This window comes from Dioscorea cayenensis, chromosome 14 (genome assembly GCF_009730915.1).
Source record: "Dioscorea cayenensis subsp. rotundata cultivar TDr96_F1 chromosome 14, TDr96_F1_v2_PseudoChromosome.rev07_lg8_w22 25.fasta, whole genome shotgun sequence".
NCBI classification, from domain to species: Eukaryota; Viridiplantae; Streptophyta; class Magnoliopsida; order Dioscoreales; family Dioscoreaceae; genus Dioscorea; species Dioscorea cayenensis.
The window spans coordinates 4,887,161-4,912,587 of NC_052484.1; the positions used below are offsets into that span (position 1 = coordinate 4,887,161).

Here is a 25,427-nt window from a genome sequence, read left to right on the forward strand (position 1 = left end):
ATCTTATTCTTGTGCTACATGATCTTGCTTCCCATCTCATATAAATATATATTTATATATAATAATATCTTTTGTGGCAGTGATGGTCTTTTAATTGTTGTTGATGTCTTCTAGTTCAATACTTAATTGTTCTTTCAATTGCTTTTGTTTTCTTTTAAAAAAACCTTTAAAATATAGTTGTTCCTAAAATATTGCATCAATTGTTGTTCTTTTCCTCTTCTTTTTCTTATGGTGCTTGACAACAAAATTTGGTGAGCAATCATCAACAAATTAATTGACGTGTAGTTAGCATGGTCGGTTTGCTCGAGTTATGTGTGCCAACATTATTGTTTCAAAAAATAATTATCTCAACTCAAGTGACAATCTGATTTATGCGCAGAATCAAGAACAGTGTCTTTCAAATTATTAATATATATTCTTTTTCAGGTGTTTTGTTTGTTTACTATGCATTGTTTTGCTAGTGACCATCCTACTGTAATTTAATAATAAAATGAAAAGCTTAATTGAAATTGACTTAAATTGTAGGAATGTGTACAAGTAAGTCAAGATAGAGATGTGCATATAGTGTTGATAGTGAGTTGATATCTTTCAGATGTGGTTGGATCATTGGGATAAAAGCCAAAGCTCAATCACTTTTAATTCAACTGTCTACAATTCTCTATTATTTATATAAAGTTATGTTTATTGGGTTTTAAGAGAGAAAAAAAAGACATGAAGGGTGAGTGTTTTGGTGTGTAGAAAGTGAAATAGAAAAGAAGACTCATGTCTGCACAAGCTTCGTAAAAGTAGCTTTATTTTGTTGTGGGGAGATGAGGCCAGTAATTGAGAATGTTCTTTGGATTTATACATCAATTCAATGATGCATTCCTTGCTTTGTTTCTTCATTGTGGTGGCCACTATTCATCAAGTGTGAACATGAGAACCCCATCAAATATATATATATATGTATATAATTAAAATTTATGTTTCAAAATCAATACTGAAAAGAACAATATTTTTATAAAAAAAAAAGAAGAAAAGAATCTTTATTACAATAAGTGGATTCTTTGATGGAGTCAAATTAAAATTAGTTTTACTCTAATCAGTCAAAGAAGGATAAGAATCTCATAGATTGACAATTAATTAACGCTTAAATGGAGGTTATCAATAGGTGGCTGATCTTGCAAGCAATCTTAATTAATTATCTACTTAATCTAAAGTTTTAGCTAGAGATTAAGCATTAATAACTTCACAAGAATGTGTCGCCATCCTTGTGTACCAACCTTGAGAACTTTAGTCTCAAGCACTTCTTATTGGATGGAAACTACATTAATCTAAGTGCATGTTATTATTCATAATATTTCATTTGTTTTCTGGAAAATTTTTGTATCTTCTTTAATAAATTTTTGAAACCTTTTTATATTCTTAACTCACTTGATTGTCAGTAATTTGCAAATTATATTTTTTTTTTCTTTTTTTTTTAATTTTGTCTTTGGTGCAAATCATATTAAAAGCAAACAATAACAAAGGGCTTCAATATTACAATAATAATGGAGTCAAAAGCTAACACCTCCAAACTGGATGATACCTTTTTGTTTTAAATAATATGCCTAGCATAACATACCACAAGATAAATATAATTCCTTTCCATTTCAAGCCTACAACTCTTCTGGTTATATATATATATATATATACAAATTTTTTTTTGTCAAAATAAATAAATAAATAATTTTATTAAATTAATTATTACTATTATATAAAATATATAAAATACCATTGAGGGCACTTGCATTAGATTTCATTATTATTCATTGTCCCTTATATTTATGAAAGAATTATTTAATATTAGATTTTTATAGTTATGACAATAAATTCTCTTCATGGACTAATAAATTCTTCCAATATTATCTTTGTGAATGTTAGTTTAGAGAAACAAAACATGAGGCCAGACCAACAATGGATGTATCAAAGGCGAACAAGAGGATTAATTGATCCTATGTTTATAGTTGGAATAAATTCATTTGTGGAGTTTGCTAAGGCTCACCTAAATTGTCTTGATGGTCAGTTGATGAGATGCCCATGTAATCAGAAGAAGTGTCGTAATTGGAAATTTTTGGATAAAGATACTATTAAATCACACATTGCTAAGTATGGTTTTGTAGAGAATTATGAAACCTGGATCCATCACGGGGAAAGTGACGATATTGATGTTCTTAGTGAAAATGCAGTAGTTGGAGAGGCGTTTGCTCAACATGTTGGGGTTGATAATATGACTCCATTGGAGACCATGATTCGTGATGCTGCTGGGCCTTCATTTCAATCAGATGACTATGAAGACAACCCAACTCCATCAATTCAACATGTTTATGACATGCTTAGAGCAGAACAACAAGAGTTATGGCCTAATAATCCTAATGGAATCTCAAAGTTGTCTGTTGTTGCTAGATTAATGAATTTGAAGGCAGAACATCATTTTTCTGAAAGATTGTATGATGATTTTTGCCAATTGATGAAAGAATGCCTCCCAACAGATAATGTTATGGTTGATGGATTTTATGAAACAAAACAGTTAGTTAGAGGGCTGGGGTTACCTGTTGAACAAATTGACTGTTGCAAACGGGGCTGCATGTTGTACTGGGGTGAAGATAGTGAATTGACGACTTGCAAATTCTGCGACCATGACAGGTTCAAGAAAGGTAGAATTGATACTGATAGCCGAAAAGCAAATATAGCATACAAGAAAATGTTCTACTTTCCTTTGACTCCTCGTCTTCAGAGGTTGTATGCATCTAATGCCACAGCCAAGCATATGGTATGGCATGAAAGACATGAAATGGATAATGATGATGTGATGCGGCATTGCTCAAATTCTCTTGCATGGAAGCACTTTAATAGCATGCATCCATCATTTGCATCTGAGTGCAGGAATGTCAGATTGGGTTTATGTACAGATGGGTTTCAACCATTTGGGCAATCTGGTCGGCAATACTCATCATGGCTGGTGATAATCACACCATACAATTTACCACCTTGGATGTGCATGAAAGAAGAGTACATGTTTCTCTCAATAATTGTTCCAGGTCCGTCAAATCTAAAAGATAAATTGGATGTATTTCTACAACCTTTGGTAGCTGAGTTGAAAGATTTATGGGAGGTTGGAGTAGAGACTTATGATGTAGCTAGAAAGCAAAATTTTATGATGAAAGCTGCATTATTGTGGACAATTAATGATTTTCCAGCCTACTCAATGTTGTCTGGTTGGAGTACAACAGGAAAATTAGCATGCCCATACTGCATGGAGGATTTCGATGCTTTTACCCTAACAAAAGGTGGAAAGGCATCATGGTTTGATAATCATCGTAAATTTTTGTCTCCAGATCATCCTTACAGAAGGAATAAGAAAAGGTTTAGGAAAGGAAATGTAATAAAGAAATGTGCACCTCGAGTCAAATCTGGATTTGAAATACTCAAAGAAATTGAGAGCTTTGGGCTTTAAAAGGTCACAAAATTAGATGGGGAAGTTATAAATTTTGAAATTAGAAGGAGCTCTAGCAAATGTGGATGGAAGAAAAGAAGTATATTTTGGGATTTACCTTATTGGAAGACAAACCTCATTAAGCACAATTTGGATGTAATGCACATTGAGAAGAACTTCTTTGATAATATATTTAATACTGTAATGAATGTACCTGGCAAGTCAAAAGACAATGTAAAATCTAGAGAAGATTTGAAGGAATTTTGCAGTAGGCCAGAGTTACATATTGAAGAAGGGACAAAGAGGTGTCCAAAGGCATGTTACACTTTGGATAAAAAACAAAAAGAAGAATTGTGCAATTGGTTGAAGGTGCTTAAATTTCCAGATATGTATGTCTCGAATATGGGTAGATGTGTGGATCAGCGCAAGCTGAAATTATTTGGTATGAAAAGCCATGATTGTCATGTTTTCATGCAAAGATTGATACCCATAGCATTTAAGGAGCTACTTCTACCTAATGTATGGCAAGCATTGACAGAATTGAGCATTTTTTTTAAGGATCTCACTTCAAGAGCGATTAAAGAGGAGGATATGAGGAGGTTGGAATCGAAATACCTATTATTTTTGTGCAAGTTAGAAAGAATATTTCCTTCAAGCTTCTTTTGATTGCATGGAACATCTTCCAGATTCACTTAGCATATGAAGCACTGGATTCGTCGGACGAGTGCAATATAGATGGATGTATCCTTTTTGAGAGGTATAAATTTAATTTTTTTATTGGTTTCCCCATTAAATTAGAAGAATATTATTGTACTTGTAAATAATTTTAAGCATGATAAATTGTAGGTACCTGCGTAGATTAAAGAATAACGTAAAGAATAAAGCCCAAGTTGAAGGATCAATTTGCAATGCCTACCTTGTTGAAGAAATATCATCATTTTGTGCACATTACTTTGAGTCACATATTCACACAAGACATCGAAAAGTGGCACGAAATGATGATAGCATTAACTTTGACATGCATGAATATCCAGGAAAGCTTTCAATTTTTAAACCATCTGGTAAGCATTTGGGTCACGAAAAGACACGACGTTTGGACAATAATGAATATCATGCTGCTCGGACATACGTCTTATTAAATTGTGAAGAAGTTCAACCTTATATTAAGTAAGCAACAATATCATATGGCAATGCTTTGTCTTCAAATAATGTTAATAATAACTAAACTAAATATGACAATTTTTTCCCTTTAATGTAGACTGTATGAAGAATTGCTTAAAGGAAATCAACCTAGCATTCAAGATCATAAAATTGATCACTTGTTGGAAACAGAATTTGCCTTGTGGTTTGATAGTTATGTGAGTATTCTTAACTAATCCTATTGAATGCATATTGAATTTCTATTGTGTATTAATAATCTAATAATGATGTGTGTATATACATATCATTAACAGGCACATCATCCAAGTTCGGGTATCACAAATGAATGGTTGAGATGTCTTGCTGCCAAGCCAATGTATAAGGTTAAAACGTACAATGGTTACTATATAAATGGCTACAAATTCCACACAGAAAAACGTGGATCTATGCAGTACACAATGAACAGTGGAGTGTGCATTAAGGGATCTAATTTAAGTGCTAGTGAGATGGAATATTGCGGGAAGCTGATTGAGGTAGTCAAGTTGGAATATGAAGGTTGGCGAATGAAAGAGGTTGTATTATTTAAATGCGTATGGTTCGATCCTACATTGAGAATTGGTACTAGAATACATCCACAATATAAGCTCATTGATGTGCACAAGAATAGAATATTTAACAAATATGAACCATTTATTCTTGCAACTCAAGCTGCACAAGTTTTCTATTCTCCATATCCTTCGTTGACAAGATCTTCTAATGTTTGGCTTATGGTTTGTGCGATTAAGGCTAGATCTATTGTGGAGATAGCGGAATCAAATGCAATTTCAGTTGTTTCTGCTTTTCAAGCTGATGAAGTACAAATACATGAAATTGAGAATGAAAATGAAGAAGTATCTCTCAAATCTTTTGATGGTACATTCATTGAAATTGATGGTATCGATTTTGAGGAAGAGGAAGAGGAAGAAGGTGAAGAAAGTGAGGAAGATGAACACAATGAAGAAGAGGAGGATGAGTTAGATGCTTTCAATGATGTAGAAGATGCAGATTGAATTAGAATTTGATGTGGAAATGAATATTTAACTTTTAAGTTACACTTTTTGAAAGTAGAATGTACTTTTTAAATTTATTCTAGTTTTCTTATTGCACATATTTATATATTATGATCTTATAATAATAGTGTTAGCATTATATATTTTTATAGATATGACTGGGCGAAATTGTTTGCCTAGTGGTCGTTGGAGTGGTGTTCCTACCTCTCAATCTCGGCCTGTAGCGGCATCTGTGTCATCTTTTTCTAGTGCTGTCCAGAGTGATGCTGCTCCAACTGCTACTCCTGATCCCATATCTATACCATCTACTATTGCTTCTACTACAGTTTCTGTGCCTCCTACTAGCACTACTCCAGCTCCTGTTGCAGTTACTACAGTAGGTCCCCGTCTTTCTATTTCTTCCTCCACTGAGGGTGGTGATGCTTATGCTTCACATCGAGTTCGTATCTATGTCCAGTCGGGCAGGTAAAAGAGAAAGTGTATATATATAAGAAAACTACATGAAATTTTTGTATTATAAAGTTGTACAAATTTTTATTAACCTAAATTGTTTTATGTTAGTAGCTTTATACCCCATGGTCATGCAATTTCTAAATTTATCACTGAGAAAATGAAGGAGAGACAGTATAAAGAAGGATATACATGGTCCAAAATTGATAAGCACACACATGATTTTTATTGGAGAGAATTTAAGGTATGATTTTATTACTATTTACATGTTAGCCTTTGTTATTGACAATATTTGTTTTATTGTATTAAATTCTTTCTTCTTTCTTGTATAAAAATATTATTGGCCCCCAGAAGAAGAGGAAACTATTAAAGCAGTTTGGGAAAAAGTCTCTCGATGTCAATATAGCCGCAAGTTATGTAGGTGGCACAAGTATTATGAAGAGACTAGTAAGAAGCCTGTTTGGGTTGAGGATGAAGTTTGGAATAAATGGCTTGCATACTGGAATAAAGATGAATTCAAGCATAAGTCTAGGCAAGCGTCTAACAATCGGCGCAGTGAGACAGGAGGTGAAGGGAACGGAATGAGTAGGCATATAGGAGGTTCCAAATCATTTGTTGAGCATGCTATAGATTTGGTAAATATATTAAATTTATTTAATCTTATTCACTTTGAATTAATATTTATTCTTGTTAAGATATCGCTCCATATAACTTGTTAACTACGCTATTAGATTTGATAAACATATTAAAGTTATTTAGTCTTCACTAACAATTAATGCATATTATTGTAGAAATGCACAAGGAATAAGCACGTATGTATAATTACGTCTCCAAATAATTTCTTAAACATGTAAGCAATTAAGATAACATATTAAATTTATTTAATCTTCTTTGAATTAATTAATGTCTATGGTTTCATGAAATGCATAAGCACATGTATAATCTAATCTTTTAAGTATCTTTTAAGCAATTACATTTGAAAATAATTCTCTTATGTTGTACATCAATAGTTATGTATTGTGATTTTTAACTAGGCTTATAGATGAAATTGTAACAAGTAGTAGATTTGGTTTCTTGATCTAAATAATAAGATTTATCATTGAATTAATCTATTCACCATTCATTTACATTTTTTCTTAATTGAATATTGATTTAGGTTTGTTATTGAATGTAGTAATCAACATTTTGCATGAATCCCATGTATAATGGTTGAATGTTTCATGTAGATATATAAATTTTAATTTCACTATAAACTAATTTATTTAATGTTCTTTGTATTATTATTATTATTAGAGTAAGTCACTTCAGAAGCCACCTACAGCATTTGATATCTTCTGCAAGACTCATATTAGTAAAGAAGGAAAAGGTGTTGATTCACGAGCACAAGTAGTTTATGTAATTTTCTACCTTTATTTGATATTATTTGATTTACTTACATAGTATATTGTACATATTCTAATAAGCATTATAATTTAATTGTAGGACGCCATGCAGAAGATGGTTGAGACTGTTTCACAACCATTATCAGATGGTTCACAGCCTTCCCCACCTAATATGGATGCTATATGCTTGGAGGCTTCTGGTGGAGAAAAGAAAAGGAGAGTTTATGGTCTTGGATCACAGCCATCGAGCTTGTATCCAAACTCATTTTGTAGTGGTGCTACATCAGCTCCCCACCACCTCCAGTGGCTACTATTCCCCCAGAGATCATTTCTGAGATGGATGACATGAAGAAGATGGTTGAGTTTGAGCAACAAAATCAGAACTTGATCCAACAAAACCAGACCATGTTTAGACAGATGCGCCGTGAGTGGAGGCATATGAGAAAGATGATGCAATCCGGATTATTACCTAATGGACCAGGTCAGAGTTCTCAGCATCAGGATGATGATGATGATGATGATGATGATGATGATGATGATGATGATGACTTATAGATCTATTTTATCATTTGTATTTGTACACACTTTTATTGTTATTACTATGGATGTTGTATTTTGTTGAACATTGTAGAACTTTTATTTTAATATCTAGTTTTCTTTGTTACAAAATTTAAATCTCAACATTTATTGTAGCAGAGTAACTATTGAAATATATGAAAATTAAATTTACCATTAAAACAATTGTAAGGGATTTGTAAGGGATTTGAAACGGACTTTGCAACTGATTCGTTGTAAATTTGCAACAGATATGCAACAAATATGGAACGGAATGGTCGTTGCAAACCTGTTACAACTTTGCAACGGATTTACAACAGATTTGTCATTGAATTTGCAACAAATTAAAAAGACCGTTGCAAATATGTTGCAAATTTGTATCGGACTTGCAACTAATTTGTCACAGATCTAAAACTTCCGTTACAAATTTGTTGCATATTTTGCAACGAAATTGCAACGGATTTGGTAATGGCTCTGTTGCAAATCATACTAATCGATTTCAAGGTAGACAGCAGTTTGCAACGGATGGGCAACCAGTCCGTTGCAAATCTGTTGCAAACGTTGTAACGGATAACTTTTCGGTCACAAAAATATTTACGACGAGAGAAATAGTGACGTCCGCAATCGGTTGCAACTCCGTTGCAAATTATAGTTTGCAACGGAATTGCAACGGATTTAGCTGTTGCAAATCTGTGAAATTTTTGTAGTGTATATTTTCTTATTTTTATTTGCTATTGTTCATACACAAAACACTCCACCATGCAATCTATTTTTTTAGATCTAGAGTTATTACTGAAATTCACTTTTTTTCCTATGAATTAACACTCTGTACTCACACACACTTTATTACGCGATCGGCACGTATACTTGCGCCCCTATCAATGCCTTATGAGAACACTTATTGTCGTAAGTCCCATCCATAAGGTCTTCTGTTTGTGTTATGGTCCAGGTTATGCCTGTAAGCGCTGGACAATAAGCTTCACTGTGCTGCCTTTGCGAATGCTCTTATGGGCATAAGCTCTGGTCGTAAACTCCTATGGATGGTCCTAACAGGCATCCTTACAAGAGTAAGTCCTGCCTGTAAGGTCCTCTTGTTTGGCTTTGAACTCCCCTTTATGGGTATAAGCATGCCCACTAGGTTCTTTGGAAGATGCTCATGACCGTAAGTCAGGCCGTGAGTTGCCCATAGACCATCTTGTTTGCCTTATCCTTATTTAGTTGATGTTGAGAGAACTCCATCTTCTTCATGTTGGATCTAGAGTGCTTCTTTTGATTTTCCCTTACTTTAAGTGTTGCCCGAAGCATGAGATTGCAAAACACACTTTTTTTAATGTCAAATTCCATAATATGTTTCTAATATGTGTCTAATGAATGTACAAAATGAGTGTACAAATGAGTGTATAATACACCTGATGATGAGTGTACCTAATGAGGAGTTTTATGGCATCTTTTATCTTTTATTTAATTCTTTCTTGGAGGCGAGGTTAGGGGGAGAAAAGAGGCAGATCTCCAATGCTTCATTGGTGATTATAGGAGGAGATTTGGATCCACATTCAAGGGGAAAGTAGATTGTAGCTGTCAAGCTTACCTTGGCGGTATTTGTGGGAGGGCTAATTTGTTAGATGTTTGGGGGTTTTCCATAATTTCATTAATTCTCATTGGATCTTGTATCTTGAATGATTACCCTCCATTAATGGAGGGCTAATTTGTTATATATTTGGGCATAGTTGAACTCAAGGGTTTATCTTTTGATAATGGTTGTTGGATTTATATGATTTAATTGTTTTCCTTATTGTAATGTATTCTATTTGAATGTAATTGTGTGTTTGAATGCTTGATTGCTATTGTGGCAAAAAATACCCACCTAGCATGGACATACCGCGATTGGAGGGAATTGCGAGTAAGCTAGCGTCTCCCTTAATTTTTTCGAGTGAGTTAATGAGTATCTCCATGCTTTTTGCAATCGTGTGGAATAAAGTTTAAGAGAAATTACATTTTTATTCTATATTCATATTAGGGGTGATCTCTCTTCCTAAGGGAGATCCTGGTCTTGCCTGTTCTTCAATGAATGATGCCGAAAGAGCTCCATCTTCATCGTTTTGGCTGTAGAATGCTTTTTTTTTTGGCTCTCTCTCTCTCTCTCTCTCTCTCTCTCTCTCTCTCTCTCTCTCTCCCGTCCTTATGCATTGTGCGAAGCCTGAGAATGCAAAATACACCATGTTTAATATCAAATTCCGTAATATTACTCTAATACATGTTTAATGAGTGTACAAAATGATGTTAAATGATGTATAATTGTACACTATTAGAAACAGATTAGAAAATGATAGTTTTTAATCCATTTGTAGTTCCTTTCTATTAGAAACAAATAATTTATAATATTTAAATAAATTATATTTTGAAATGACCATTTCTAATCAATTGCGTTTCTATTAGTAACAAATTAAAAACAGCAAAGTGTTTTGTTTTTAGATTAAAAAAGGATTTTTATTCCGTTTGTAATCGGTTGCAATTAAAAACGGAATAAATTCCGTTTCTAACATTATGTTTCTAAATTTGCACATTCTTGTAGTGAATAAAACATCAAGTCCAGTTTGCTAAATTAATAGGCAATAATCTAGAGCATCAAAATATTATACACATAATTGAATCTCATTGGATCTTATTATTGTCTATTGTTAACTTCTATGTATACATTAAAAGTGGATTAATCACTCAATAAAAAATGTTTTTTTGATTTTTAGGTTATTTGGTCTAGGTGATAATTAATTTTTGAAATCATCAAACTTTTTTTTTAATGAAAGTGGATAAATCACATCGCTCCATACTTGACTACTAGTGTGGCTGGCTCGTGCTGACGCTACGGGGTTATCTATACTATTTTTTCTCCTTGTTTTTTTTTTTTTCAATTTCTTTGTTCTTTATATATATTCATTGTTTGTTTTTGGGGAAAAAACTCTAAATGTAATTAATATTTTACTTGATGATAATTGTTATTTATTAGAAGTTTTTCATTAATTTCTTTTAGAAATCACATCTAATTTGCAAGCATTTATTCATGTATTAAATATAGGCCAAAGTTCAAATTTTTATTGTCCATTCAAAATAGTAACATAAGAGGGTACAACATAAAATATCCTCAATTCATCCATGATTTTTACTATGGATGTGCATCAGAAACATTTCTATGTTCAACATTGTCATCCATAATAGTTGGAAGGTTGATGTCGATCAGAGTAATTTCTGGTGGGTTTTTGCGAAATGGCTTGGATTTGAGAGGTTTTTTGCCATGGTTGTTTGAAGGGTTAACCTGAAAAACAATAACGTCTTAGCTCATTTATTTTTATTAAGTAATGTGAAGTTGTTAATTGGGAAACTATACTAAAAAACATGTTATAGTTACTAATGCATGGATCGTTTAGTGTTACATTTGTTTTTCATAATAATCAGAGTAAATCAATTATTTATGCATTTTGTTTTGTATTTTTTAATTCATATGCAAGTATTATTGCTATATGTGATTTTTTCTCATAATTCATGATTAGCCTAAGATACATTTGTTGTTAACTTGTATTTTCACATATTTAAATTGAACTTACATTTTTTTGGGAGTGTTCTAGTTGCTCATGGTTCCAATTTAGTTTTGGTGACACTTGTTCATGATATTGGTAGTAGTCCTGTCATTGCAGTAGAATTTTTCACGCATTAGTAATCACTATTAACACATACATATGTTGGAGTTTTTTTAAAAAACATTTGTAAAAATTTACTTCGAGTTTTTCCATCAGCTGCTTTGCATTTGAAGCGCAAATAATGATATGTCTTGCACTTGGGTTGATGAAGCCTTCTTCTACAGCTTGGTCAATGAAAGAAAGCAATGTGTCATAGTAGCCATTAATATTCAATAATCCAACCTACAACAATGAATAAGTTTGTTAGAATTTGTTCATAATTTCCATTATGTTTGCCTATAATTGGCATTGAATTACCGGTTTGTTATGTATGCCTAATTGTGCCCAAGTAATCACTTCAAAAAGTTCTTCAAGAGTACCATAACCTCCTGCATAATAATTTCAATTGAGATTAATTAGTTTTTTTTTAATTTCAAGAGAAAAATTAATGACATGTGAAAGGATTTGTTTGGTATGATGAATGATAACAGAATGATACCAAAATAAAACAATGCTAGTGAATATATAATAAATATGAAATGTAAGTTGTGTAATAACCAAGCATAGCAATAAAAGCATCATAATTGCTAGTCATCTCTGCTTTTCTTTGGTGCATATTGGCCACTGGTTTTACTTCTCCTATAGTGATGCCAGTGATCTAACAAATTTACAATACGATATATATTACTGAATAGCCATTGGTATTTGTGGTTTTTTTTTCTTGGAATAGCTTGTCATAAAATTCAGTTTTTTTCAAATAAATGGCGTTTGAAATTTTTTTTTTTTAAAATAAACCATACCCAAGAACTTGTTTTCCACCATGAAAGACAGTTTGTGATATCAAGCCCATTAATCCAATATTGCCTCCTCCATATACTAAATTAATGTCTTTCATCACCTGAACGAATTTGCAAGGTTATTTCACATTTTTTGCAGTTGAGCATACACAAATGAGTAGGCTATATGATTATAAAAAAAATAATAGAGAAAGAATAATGGAACGAAAGAGAGAGTGATGAAAAAAAAACAATTAAAATTAGGTAAAAGTTAGAAGCCAAACCAGTTCTTTGCCAAGATCTATAGCAGCATCTTGATAACTCTTTTGTTTTCGTAAGCTGCTACCGCAAAAAACACATATTGTCTTGAATTTGGATGTACTCATTCTCTTTCTTTTGTTTTGCTTTACTAACACTGCGAATTGCATTAAATTATAATAAGGAAAGATAAATTCAAGATGCAAGAATGATATGTTTTTTTATTACTATAAATAACACAATCTGGTTGACAATTGAATCATAATAACATTAAGAAAGGATGAGTAGACGAGGATCTTGGAATTGTAGAAAAATTAGGCTGATGATAGGTATTTTTTGTTGGAGTCTTACCATGTTTGATCTAGGATATTGATGATTGTGTTGGAAAAGTACTCTATTTCTATATATGAGAGATGGTTTCTTAGCGTTCTTCTTCTTTGGTTCATCATATTGTTCATGTTTTGTCGGATTTTTCGGAAAAAAAAGATTTGATTTCAATTCGTACATTTTTTTTTTCTAAAAATATAATTTAAAATGTTAAAATTGTGATAAAATCCAAAAGAAGAGTAGATTTTCTTAAAAGAAGAGTAGATTTTTTTATACCAATCCAGTCAAAAGCTAGCAAACACTAGAATTTTGGATCATGATGAAAAAAAAAACCATTCCAATCCTGCCATAAGCTAGCAAACCCTACAAATTTTTTATCCCGATGGTTAGTGTGTAGATCCACACCGGATTGTCTTCTTGATTGGATGGGAGTAATGAACAACATATATTGTGTTATAACATATAATGGGCAAAGACTAAGAAGTGAAGCCCAAATACCAAAAAAGGATCTAGCTATTTCATACCATGCTTAAATTATTAGTTGGTGATCTTGACATCCATACCCATCTTTTAGCAAATCTTATCTTCTTGGACAACTCATTGAGAACAGAATCCTTAATATCTTTGTTGAAAGATGCAAACAAATTACAAAAAAAAAACATATTTGAAAAACAATGATCATTATCTGTTAAATTGAGACAAAGAAAAGTAACATACAGATGCCCTATAACAGCAAAATCCTATGACAAATGATATAACTATCTAATAGCTACAAAAAGTCTTTCGCCAAATAAGCTCAAAGAAAATTATATGAATTGATGAAAAATTGTGAAAATTAAAATCAAATCTTACCTCCTTAGACAAAGAATTGACAACAAAATTGTTGATATCTCTAATGACATATGCAAACAAATAATATAAACAGTTGCGTCTGGCAAACCATGCTAGCAAGAAGAGAAAAAAAAAGAAGACAATCTCTCTCTTTCCCTCTCTCTCTTCTTTCTCTATGTATATATATACATACATTTATTATGTGTTATTTTCTTTGTTTTTCTATATATATATATATATACACTTCCACCTATCACAGCTTTGTTTGGTAGTTTGCATTTGTGGTGATCATTATTATCTAGTTTGTTAGAACATTTTTTTCCTTATCTACGTCTATATTTTTTTTCCTCTTTGTATTTTCCTTCATTGCTTTCTTTTGTTTTTGTTTGTCTTCAATTTTCTTTCTCACACTATTAATGATAATTTTTTTCATTTTGTTAGTATGGGAGAGAAGTATTGCAAGTCCTTTATTGACATCATCCCTCAAGAATTGATTGAAGAAATCGTTGCATATATTGCTTCAGCATCTTCTAGATCTCTTCACGATCTCAAAATATTACGTGGCTGGTAATTTTATTAATTACTCATAGCATCAAAGCCATAGTTGCTTCTTTGAATTATGAGTATATGTATACATATATCTTTTGCAGTTGTAAGAGTTTTTATGTAGCATCGAAAAGTCGGAAAGTTGGGCAGTTAATGCGGGTTGATAATTTATGGTATCTTGACATGAAGGAGTATATTAGTGTTCTTCAAAATTGTGCTCGGCAAGACAATTTGGAAGCTTGTTTGGTGCTTGGATTGGTGCAAAACTTATCATTTTTTTTATGGTACATAAGTTATAGTACTAATATTGACAATACATTTTTGACATTGTTTTTCAGATCGACTATATGAAGTTGAAAATGGATTCAGGCATCCAATATCTAACAAATGCAGCTTTTAAAGGTCATTTACTTGCTGGGTATGTGGAGGGGATTATTTTGTACAAAAACCAGGAAACACGTCCTTCTGGCATGGCAATGCTCAACATGGTTGCTACTGGAAGAGTTGATCATGGCTCAAAACCATTTGAAAGCACAAAATCTAGTAATTATATAATAAATGATTGTAGATATTCTGCAGCAAAATTATTTAGAGATATTGTATGGAGTATAGAATGTAAATGGATAGAAAAAGAGGGATGGGAGTGTGAGAGCCGTTTGTGTGGTCGAAAAATAGATGATATCCTTTGTAATGAATGGTTAGGTGAAGATGGATTAGTGAGAGGTTTTTGTAGTCATGTTTGTAGATGGAAATATGAATTTAATATGTTTACAACACTTCTGTAATGGATTTTATCTGTAATGGACTTTTGAAGCAATGTTTAAAATTTCATTGTTTTGATTCATTTTTTTGTTCAGTAATTTATTTATTTATTGAAAAATAAGGTTTGACTTAGGCTAACATATTTTTTTGACTTCCAAATCTTTGTCAAATTTCTCATGGATGATGGATTCTTCTAATTTTTCATCTTTTACCAATAAAATGGTTATGATGATTTTTTTTGACATAATGTGATGGAGATGATAAATTATCTTTTCTTAATTTTTGTTTTGTTATTATATGATGGTTGTAAAAAAATGACTAAATTCATCTTGTTTTTGTATGGAGTTTTATTCTATGTATTTAATATAATCACAATAATTCTAAAAAAATTGAACAAAAACAGCAATTAACATGCTCCAAATGGCAAGGAGTTAGGCTCAAATTTCATCAATCGATTTTAACATAATAATTTTTTTTTCAAGGTTAGACCACAAACAAAGTTACGGTTCCCATCCCTTCAAGACTCATCAATCCATTTCAATGGAATCTATCATAATAAAATTTTGAAATAAAAATATTCAAAATCCATGCATCAAATGGAGTTCAAAGGCTTTAGGGGGATAACCTTTATAGTATGTATATATATTTATGTATATATATATATATATCCAAAATCTCATTTGGAAAGGTTTAAATGAGAGTGTAAGGGCTATTGAGTAATTTTCTTTTGTTAGTTTAACTAATCTTGCAAGTCCAAATGTCAGTTGGAGAGACTAAGGAGTAGTGTATTATTATATTAGTTGATTTATATTTATCATCATGGTAGAAATTCATTTGATATTTTTTTATCAGCCATTATAATATGCAACCATTAATTGTCAACTTCTTGTATTAATTACTTCCATTATATATATATTATTTGAGTATATATGAAAGAATATGCTATCTACTAAACCATTTGAGAATTAATGGTACTTATTTATATATATATATTGATGACTATAATAGAGGTTTTGATGATCAAACTATATTTCTATTATAAAAAAAAACTAATTTCATTCATAACAAAACTCTCCTTAATTATTTTCTCCTTCTTCATAGCAAGGCTTTCATCTTGCAATACATCATTAGAAGTGAAGAACAACATTCTCGTTACAGTATTAAAGACGAAGGTAATGCATTCGATTGACAAAAACTCTGCAAAATGGTGGTAATATTGATCCAATCATCGTCATCTCTATCAACCAAATGATCATGATCATCATTAATCTTGAAGTTATCTTCAGAACAATATTCCTTTTCCTTTTCTGAAGGAAGAGGTGACGGAGGCGGTGATGGAGGAGATGGAGAAGGCATAGTGAGAAACTTATAGCAAAAATTAGTTTGAGCTTTCTCGATACCTCTAAAGGTGATTGAAGACATGTTATAAGCCACTGCTGCTTCTTCTGGTGTATCAAATGTGCCTAACCAATGTCTTTTTTTAGTAGAAGGGTTTCTAATCTCCACCGCATAACGTCCCGTTGGTCTCCTTGGTACTCCTAAGTACCCCGTCGATGCTCTACATCGTCTTCTTTGATGACGGGGTAAGATGATGCATTGTAAGTCAAGCATGTCCATAGATGTGCAATGTTAATTGTTGCAAGATTGTTTAGTATCCTATCTCTATATAGAAAACCAAAGAGAGGACTCCAAGTACTTCGGCATTTACAGGGAACATCAATAGCTAAAATTGCCAATGAATGACGAATAGCTTATCCTTTGAAGAAACAATTAGAATGAACTTTATGGCATTACAGGCTCAATAAAGACCTAAAATTTTCCACCAAAAGGTTCCAACTACTCCCCATATCAAAGCATTAATCAAGGCTATAACAAAGCTGTATTTAAATACATCGGGAAGCTCTATATAACCCGGTGTACAAAGATAAAAAATAGAGGAGAAAAGTAATTAGACTCGATACTTGAAAAATATAAGTATAAGTGGAGAATAAATAGTAGAACCCAGATAGAGCTTCTCTGAAAATATAATGCATCTCCCAATGATGATCTAAATGTTGCTACCAAAATAGCATGAAGAAACACATACGAAGAAATTTGATGCTAAATTCTGAATATCACGGAAATTTCAAAAGAAAACACATGCAACTAATTTATTAACTGTTGTCATCAATAAGAATGAATTGGCAACCATGATTGATCCAAAACAAATGGTTACATAACCCAGTGTGTGTAGTGGGGAAATTATTTTTGCAGTTTTAAAAGCAAGTGTTGAATTTCAGGTCAATCCAGATGTCAAACAAACCTTTTTTTGTTTCTCCTGTTGTTTCACTCATGTTTTCAGTATATATAAGGAATTTGCCATGTCCCATGCATGGGATGCACCCCATTGTATCCAACAAACACAAGTTCAGCAAGAAAAGCAGATCGGTTAGTGAATACTTTATGTAATGGTCGCAGTCAAAATGTATGACAACAAAAGGTGTGGTTGAAATCCATGAGAATATCTTATTACAGATTTTTTTTCATTCGGAATTAGGTGCCCCAGCCCAATCCTACACTTGTTCACGTCCTTAAAAGGACATAAGAACATAATGATGATCATTAAAATTTCCATGGATCTAGTGTTCATTTGTTAACCACCGGATCTAAGCCTATGGGCCTATGGTTATATGAAGGATAAGGATATATGGATTACCGTTTGATGGATGTATATAATGAAGTACTAACCACAGTATAGATGAATTACTATTTGCTGAATTGTGACTAAATTGATCAGAATGATATATGTGAAAAATAAGAAGCAAATATATGAAGTACTAATTGTAGTATAGATGAAAACTGAGAAGGGAATAGTGGCAAACCTTCCCAGGTAGGAATCAGCAATGAATCCGCCAAGGAGGGGCAATATGGTTGTCACTCCAGACCAGTAGTTCACAGTTTTAGCAGTAGTCTTAAGCTGTTCATGTAAGACTTTTGTCAGATACATCATCAGCTTTGTGGATATTCCAAAAAAACTGAGTCTCTCCATGAACTCTATGTTGCATGCATACACATAACAATTCCAAACTACATGAGTTGTCAAACTTGGATGTACATATACACGTATCTACTAATAATAATCATAAACAAAATATGCGTATGGAGGCATATAATTTGAGTTTATAACATGTTATGCTATGAAACTTATCAAATGATAATGGATACATATATATATATATATGAAGCAGGAGGATTACCTATTATGAAGAGAGATGCTCTCCAAGGTCCAGTAGATGCCCTTAGAGGAACATTTCCTTTATTATCAACAGAGGAATCAAGCACTCACTTGTCATTGTCATCTTGCATGTCCTCTGATTTTTCAGTGTTAAACACTGATGCAGGTTTTTTGGAATGCATAGGAGTTACCATGCATAGAACTGCTCCTCCTAGGAAGAAGAAAAACTAAGCAAGCACAAAAGTGACAAACCTTAACTCTCAATTGTTTTAGCAGTGTACTTAAGGCATCAGAGTGCCATACATACTTGTAGCTACTCCCGAAGAATTGTTTTTCATGGCAACAAATGAAGCTGTGATGTTAAGCAAAGGGATGTTAAACAATTTGGAAACCAAGTTGAAAATCAAAACTGAATCACCAACACCTGCCAGTTCAACAGACCCTGTCAAATGCAACAATACCAATATCCAACTCAAATTTTGGTTCTCTAAATTTACTATCTTTCACAAGAATCACAACCAACACATCTCTACTCGTCCTTCACCTTCACAAATTAAACATTCATCCATTTTTGAAGAATTTCCTCAATATTATCGTTGATTCTTGAATAAAGGGGGAAATTACAGACATGCATTGGTACAGTAATTACACATACCCAAATGGCTTACAAATGCAGTATCAACCAGAGAAGCAATTGGATTAGCAGAAGAGCAATAACAGTAGTCAACGCGATATTGAGAACCTCCACGCCAATGCCATCAGCCCTGTGTGTCCACACAAGATAAAACCAAGAAAGGAATGAAAAACGGAGAACACTCGATACCTATTTTCATCAAGAATGCGATTGAGTGGACGGAAAAAGGAGAATCCAGCAGGAGCACGGTGGTGAGCTGATACAGAGATATAGAGGAATAGCTACAAAGAAGTTGCGTTATTTACCTCAATTTCGTGAAGATATCATCAAAGTCTGACTTCATAGATTTAAGGTACAAAAGGCTTATCACTAATTCAATATTTGAATCTAATTTACTAAAACTACAGTCTACAATATACCAACATGGTCAATATAATACATTATTTCACCATTAATACAATCTTGTAATTATAGGCACACTGTAAAACTTTACAACAAAATGAACATTTCAAGAACAATTAAACATTACAGGCTACACCAACATACACATTATTTAAACACTCATATAATTTGCAAACTTCAAAGTAGTTAAAGTAATTAACATTTTTTTCGCAGAAGATGTATGTCCTTCTTGTGCTTTGCCAATTTTCATGCGGAGTTTCTTGTTGTTCATGTCTTCAAAGTTTTTTCATTCAATCTTCTCCTTTCCCCTGTGTCATAATATGCATTAGTTTTGGGATTATTTATAACAAAGTTTAGTTATTATCTTTCATTTTGTGTTCTCAGACTCTTACCTTCTCTGTTTCTTAGCTGGAGATTCTACTAAAGCTAAATCTTGTGGAAGGCCAACTTGTAAAAAGGATTCAAGTGTGTCATTTTGGGGTTTTGTTTCCGTATTCTCCGATTTATCATCCATAGCGGATTGGGTAAATGCTAGTTGTACTTTTTTGTGTTTGGGTAGAACGTTGGCCTTCTAGTTGAATTGGCTTTATTCTGTAAATTCTATAAGTCAAGATATCATCTTTAATCGCTTTTGGAGGCAGGAGAATAGTAAAGGTAAATTTTTTCTTCACTATAGCAGCTATTTTCTCTGGAACTATTGTCTGTGATATTTCTTCAATAGCTTGCAAAAAATCCACATTAAGATTTGTCATTAATTCAGCTTGTTTGTCGAAAGCTGTAATTTCCATATCAGCAGTTTCATCTTTAATTATCATCAGCAGTCTTAACCTGTAAAAGGGTAGGGCAATATAAATGTTACTTAATAACGTAAGAACTATATATATTAGTGTTTGCAACACTTATGTCAACTTTGGAATTCCTTGGCCATGGTCATAGCAAGCAAGCTCACCCATTTCTGTTTCAATCATGACTTTTTTGCATATATTGCAAGAATAAAAGAACCAACCATTTGAAGTATCGATTTGCTCTACCCAAGCATCACATGTAAATAGTGTGTTCTGTATGGAATAGGCACATTGGTAGTTTTAGCTCAATTGTATTAATTTCCTATACTGTCTTTTGCTTTGTGGTTTTTGAAATTTGATTAAATTTAGTTCACTTACACCAATTGTAGCAGGTGAAAATTGCAACATCTGAGCAATTGTAGCATATTTAGCTTCTTGAATTCTTTGTTGCATATTTGGAATTTCACTTGAAAAAGCTAGTAATTGCACTGGTTGTTCTCCAAGCTTTGGTCTGCATTAGCATTAAATAATAAATATTATGTAACATGTTAGAGTAATAATAATGATAATATAGAGTAGCTTTCTATTGTAAATGATTTGCTCACTGTTGTTGTATTGCTTGTCTCAGGAATATCCAAATTGATATAGATCTTCGTAGCTGAAGTTGAAGCTAGATAGATTATTCCTAATCAACATTTAGAGAATGTTACTATTTTGCAATATTTATATGAAGTTATTTAATTATTTTCCTTTGGATAATTACCTTAGAATGTCTTTATAATTGTTCCAACAAATAGAAGCACAGGATTTGGTCGAATCTGAAGGAGTTTGTTGGCATTTAATTGAGGAAAAGTTGATTCCCATACTGTTATCTTCAACTCATCACCACTATTTGATGATTTTATTTATGTCCATATATGACAAAAGGAAATCTACTAAATTAGTTCAAGCTGATTTTGAATATTTATTAGACCATGTAAATAAGCATAAATTTGATGAGACAGTACAATTAATGCGGGTTTTCCTCTTTTTTCTTACCTTGCTTCTTTTAGTATAATATCTCTTTTTTCCATAATTTTTTCATATTTGGTCAATTGAACATTCTGAATTGGGCCAATGGATATTAAGGTTCCAATTGCATTTACATAATAAATTCAGTCATTAGTTTATAGTTAAACAAAACAATAATATATTTAAATTTTGTAGGAATAATTTTACCTATCAAATATTTGTCAGAATTTGCTTGCGATGCCATTTTTTTCCCGATCTAGAAATTCAAAGTGATATCGAGGATAGGGAGTAGGATCATCAGGTATTAATGCCAGCTGGGTAATGGAGCTAAAAAGGATAGCAAATTCTCTTGTGGTTGATAAATATCGGATATTCGGTCTAACTACTTGGAATTTAGCAATCTTGTAGACTGAACCTTCAATAAGTTTTTCTTGAAACTTTGGGCAATCAAAATCCCTGATTTGAACATGTATCGCATCTCCCTAGTAATTATGTGTCCATTGTAAATTACAGTGTATATGCATAATGATTTGTGTTATATCACTTAAAGCTTCTAAATAAGTATGTATATCTGTAAAACTATCTTGAAGTACCTGGCTATCAGATGCCAAGAATGCAATACCAAGAAACCTGTTTGAAGTTGGGACATAACAATCCCATATCCTTGTTACTCTGATCTTGACTATCTGGTTTTGGCCCGGGGGCTTAAGTTGAGAAATATACTTAAAGCTCATTGCAGGACTTGTGTAAAGGAAAAAAACAAAGATGATTAACTGATATATTATGTATGCAAAATCTCATCGTATGAATTAGTAGACAAAGACAAATTTTGGGATAAGATGTCTAGAATTTTTCCTTATTGCAAGAAAGATTTGTTTTTCTTATGACATAAGAACATACCATGTCTTTGTACATAAATTAATTTGTGATTGTAAGTGAAATATTATTCTTAATCTTCTCCTATTGGTCTTTGTAGTGTCCACTTCAATTATTCATTAATCTGTCCATATCTGTGCATGACATGGTTTACTAATACTGTTCAGCTATGTTAAAAACAAAAAAACAAAAAAACAAACTAAACACCAACTGGCAAATACACATCAAATGAATACCAACATACATATATACACGTCAAACACCAACTGTTAATATAATATCTATCCACATCAAATGATTCCCATAATTGCCTCTTAATTAATAAAAACCATGGACCATTTGATATTTTTCCCTGTGACATTTCCTCAAAAGAAAGAAAGCTACACAAGGATATTTTTCATAATTCCGTGGAAGATAATCTGAGTTTAATGTAAAAACTGAGAAAATAACAGCTAATAACCAGAAAAATAACTTTACCAAACACAAGAGAACAAATCTAAATGTAAATCATGAAATCATCATATCATATATTACATAATAATAATATTATGTATATAACAAATAACATAAATAAATGTAAAACATGCAAAGACCTTGGAATGCAAAAACAAAGAAGTGAACATTTCAAGAACAATTAAACATTACAGGCTACACCAACATACACATTATTTAAACACTCATATAATTTGCAAACTTCAAAGTAGTTAAAGTAATTAGGTAGATAAACACAACTCATGGAGTTTAAACTATATAACAAAGAACATTAGGTAGATAAACACAACTCATTAACATCATCATGTAGGTTATAGCCAGAGAGATGATTTCAATTCATATTTGTGTATACATAGAACAATTGCAACTTTATGAAACATCAGCAGACATCAAACAATTCAAGCTAAAGGCTAACAATAAATAGCTGCAAACCTCAAAGCAATACTAAGACCAAGCTTGTAATCAAGAGCATTCAATAATAATTATTTCTAACATTGAGAATGGCTATTTGTAGAAGAATTTTACCAAATATTTGTGAATTATTGATTAGTTTCATAATTGAGCAATAATTGATTGTTGCTGATAAGGCCTTGAGGATAAATATGCCTGTGTATCTTTCATTCATTATCCTACATAGCCATTAGCTTCTAGGTATATATTGAACCTATTCTGAAACAACGTTGAGCAATGATGGAGTTATTCTAGAAGAATTACCTATAGCTTTGGCTAGATAAATAATATATAGAGATAAACAACCACCCATCGCGACGCTCACCGTCGTAAGCAAACAGTTACCGTCGGCCTCCACCTCCCCACATGCTGCAGCCTATACCTCATAGATACGGGCGCTTCTCCCTCACTAGGTTTCCTCCAAAGCACCCCCATTTGTAAATCCGAGTGAGACGCCGCCACTGTTGCTCTTCAAGCCCAGGGACATCGTCCCGGGGTGATTTTTCCTCCCATCTTCACCATGGCCTGCGGATCCAGCAACCCAAACGGCGCCGGCAAGGGCTTCAGTCCCTCGGCCACCGCACCAAAGCCATAGAGAAGCTTGACCATCAGGGAGGAGAGAGAGAGAGAAATGATCTTTTTAGCAAGAGAGGAATTGGGTTGGAATTGTCAACGTGGCGGGTTCTGATTGAGGAGTAAGAGTAGAGCCACATTATTAAAGTGTTTGGGAAAATGTAATGCTTTTGGACATTTGTTTTTATAATTTATTGTTTTGTTTTCATTAAAAATTATTTAGATAAATAAAATAATATTGTAAAATGATTTATTAGAAAATCTTGTCTAGTTTCATTGGTAAGGCTTGGTTTCGGTTTGAATAAGATGGAAGAATGAAAATTGGGGCCCGCACTATTAACTTGTTTGGTACAATCAATGTTTTGGATATTTGTTTAGGTAATTTGTTGATTTTGGTAATTAACAATTATTTAGATAAATAATAGATTATTGTAAAATAATTGTGATGAAAATCTTGTCTAGATTGGTTGGAGTTAGGGGTGGACATGGGCCGGGCGACCCATGGGCTGGCACTCGAACCCCAAAAATTTCAGAACATAGGGTATAAAATGTTAAAGCTAGGTTGAAACTCAAATGTTTTGGCTGATTGAGTTGACTTGGGTTTGAGTCGGATGAATTTTGACCCGACCCGACCTTAGTCCGACTCAGAATAAATAAATAATATATATATCATATATTATTTATAATATATATAATTATATATTTATAATAGTAATAGACTTGAAAAAAGAGTAAACATTTATAATACTTTCATGTTGTATTTTTTTAAAACGTTTGAAAAAAATTTTAGGGGTTGAAGATCTTAGCTTTTATTTAGTTATTTCAATTATTTCATAAAAATTATTTATTTTTGAGTCGGGTTGTGGGCCCACTGGGCTAATGACAATCAAATGGGTTGGGTTTCGGATCAAACAATTTGTCGAATATTGCGTACCCAAATGAATATATGGGTCGTATATTTGAGTCTAGCCAAATTGACCCGACCCAGCCCGGCCCATGTCCACCCCTAGTTGGAGTTAGGTTGGGTTTATTTTTTGGATAAAACCTATGGGTTTTTTGCCTTAAAAATGATATATATATTGAAAAAACCAAACCCAATCTTATTATTATATATAGAATATATATTACGAGGTAAAAACAGAAACAATATTTATATGATCTTTATTTTCAAAAAAAAATAATTTAATCATACCAATATATATGGATAAATCAATCAGTTACACCTTTGTTATCTTGTTTTTTCACTTTTTCTAATTCTTTTTCACATATATATATATATATACGTGTGTGTGTGAGTTTTTCCCTATTTGTAATTCGAAAATAATAAAATAATGAAATTCCAATAAGATGGTTTTTATATATATTACCCAAAAACCAAACATGGCATGCTAAGGCTCCCTATATATATATATTAAAAAGCCTAATCCAAAAGCATTGAATTTACCCAATTTTTAACACCAATCATATTGTTCCAAAGTTTCATTGGTAAGGCTCGGTTTGGATAAGATGGAAGAATAACATTGGGCCCAGCACTATTAACTTGTTTGGTACAATTCAATGTTTTTAGAGTAATTTGTTTAGGTAATTTGTTGATGTTTGTAATTAACAATTATTTAGATAAATAATAAATTATTGTAAAATAATTGTGATGAAAATCTTGTCTAGATTGGTTGGAGTTAGGTTGGGTTTTTTTTGGATAAAACCTATGGGTTTTTTGCCTTAAACATGATATATATATATATATATATATTGAAAAACCAAACACAATCTTATTATTATATATGTAATA

At 32.3% G+C, this 25,427-nt stretch overlaps 3 protein-coding genes and 1 long non-coding RNA gene across 4 annotated transcripts; 2 read left to right on the forward strand and 2 right to left on the reverse strand.

The window, feature by feature from the left end:
• Window positions 1-1,918: 1,918 nt before the first annotated feature.
• On the forward strand, window positions 1,919-3,475 carry LOC120276047. Its single transcript, XM_039282791.1, has one exon. The coding sequence runs from the start codon at window positions 1,919-1,921 to the stop codon at window positions 3,473-3,475; it is 1,557 nt and encodes a 518-aa protein (XP_039138725.1).
• Window positions 3,476-5,797: 2,322 nt separating this feature from the next.
• Window positions 5,798-7,824, forward strand: LOC120276048. Its single transcript, XM_039282792.1, has 4 exons — window positions 5,798-6,108; window positions 6,515-6,728; window positions 7,387-7,479; window positions 7,576-7,824. The coding sequence occupies exons 1-4, from the start codon at window positions 5,798-5,800 to the stop codon at window positions 7,822-7,824; spliced, it is 867 nt and encodes a 288-aa protein (XP_039138726.1).
• A 3,366-nt stretch (window positions 7,825-11,190) lies between these two features.
• On the reverse strand, window positions 11,191-13,629 carry LOC120276049 (probable cytokinin riboside 5'-monophosphate phosphoribohydrolase LOGL10). The gene is given in 8 exon segments (XM_039282793.1): window positions 11,191-11,340; window positions 11,630-11,707; window positions 11,801-11,944; window positions 12,020-12,090; window positions 12,260-12,388; window positions 12,497-12,599; window positions 12,762-12,892; window positions 13,626-13,629. Coding segments are annotated over 8 exon segments (810 nt in total).
• A 5,899-nt stretch (window positions 13,630-19,528) lies between these two features.
• LOC120275416 lies at window positions 19,529-22,703 on the reverse strand. The gene is made up of 6 exons (XR_005541103.1): window positions 21,275-22,703; window positions 21,000-21,124; window positions 20,842-20,921; window positions 20,615-20,747; window positions 19,844-20,509; window positions 19,529-19,759 (listed from the first exon to the last, which is right to left on the reverse strand). It is a non-coding gene; the product is annotated as an uncharacterized LOC120275416 (long non-coding RNA).
• Window positions 22,704-25,427: the final 2,724 nt, after the last annotated feature.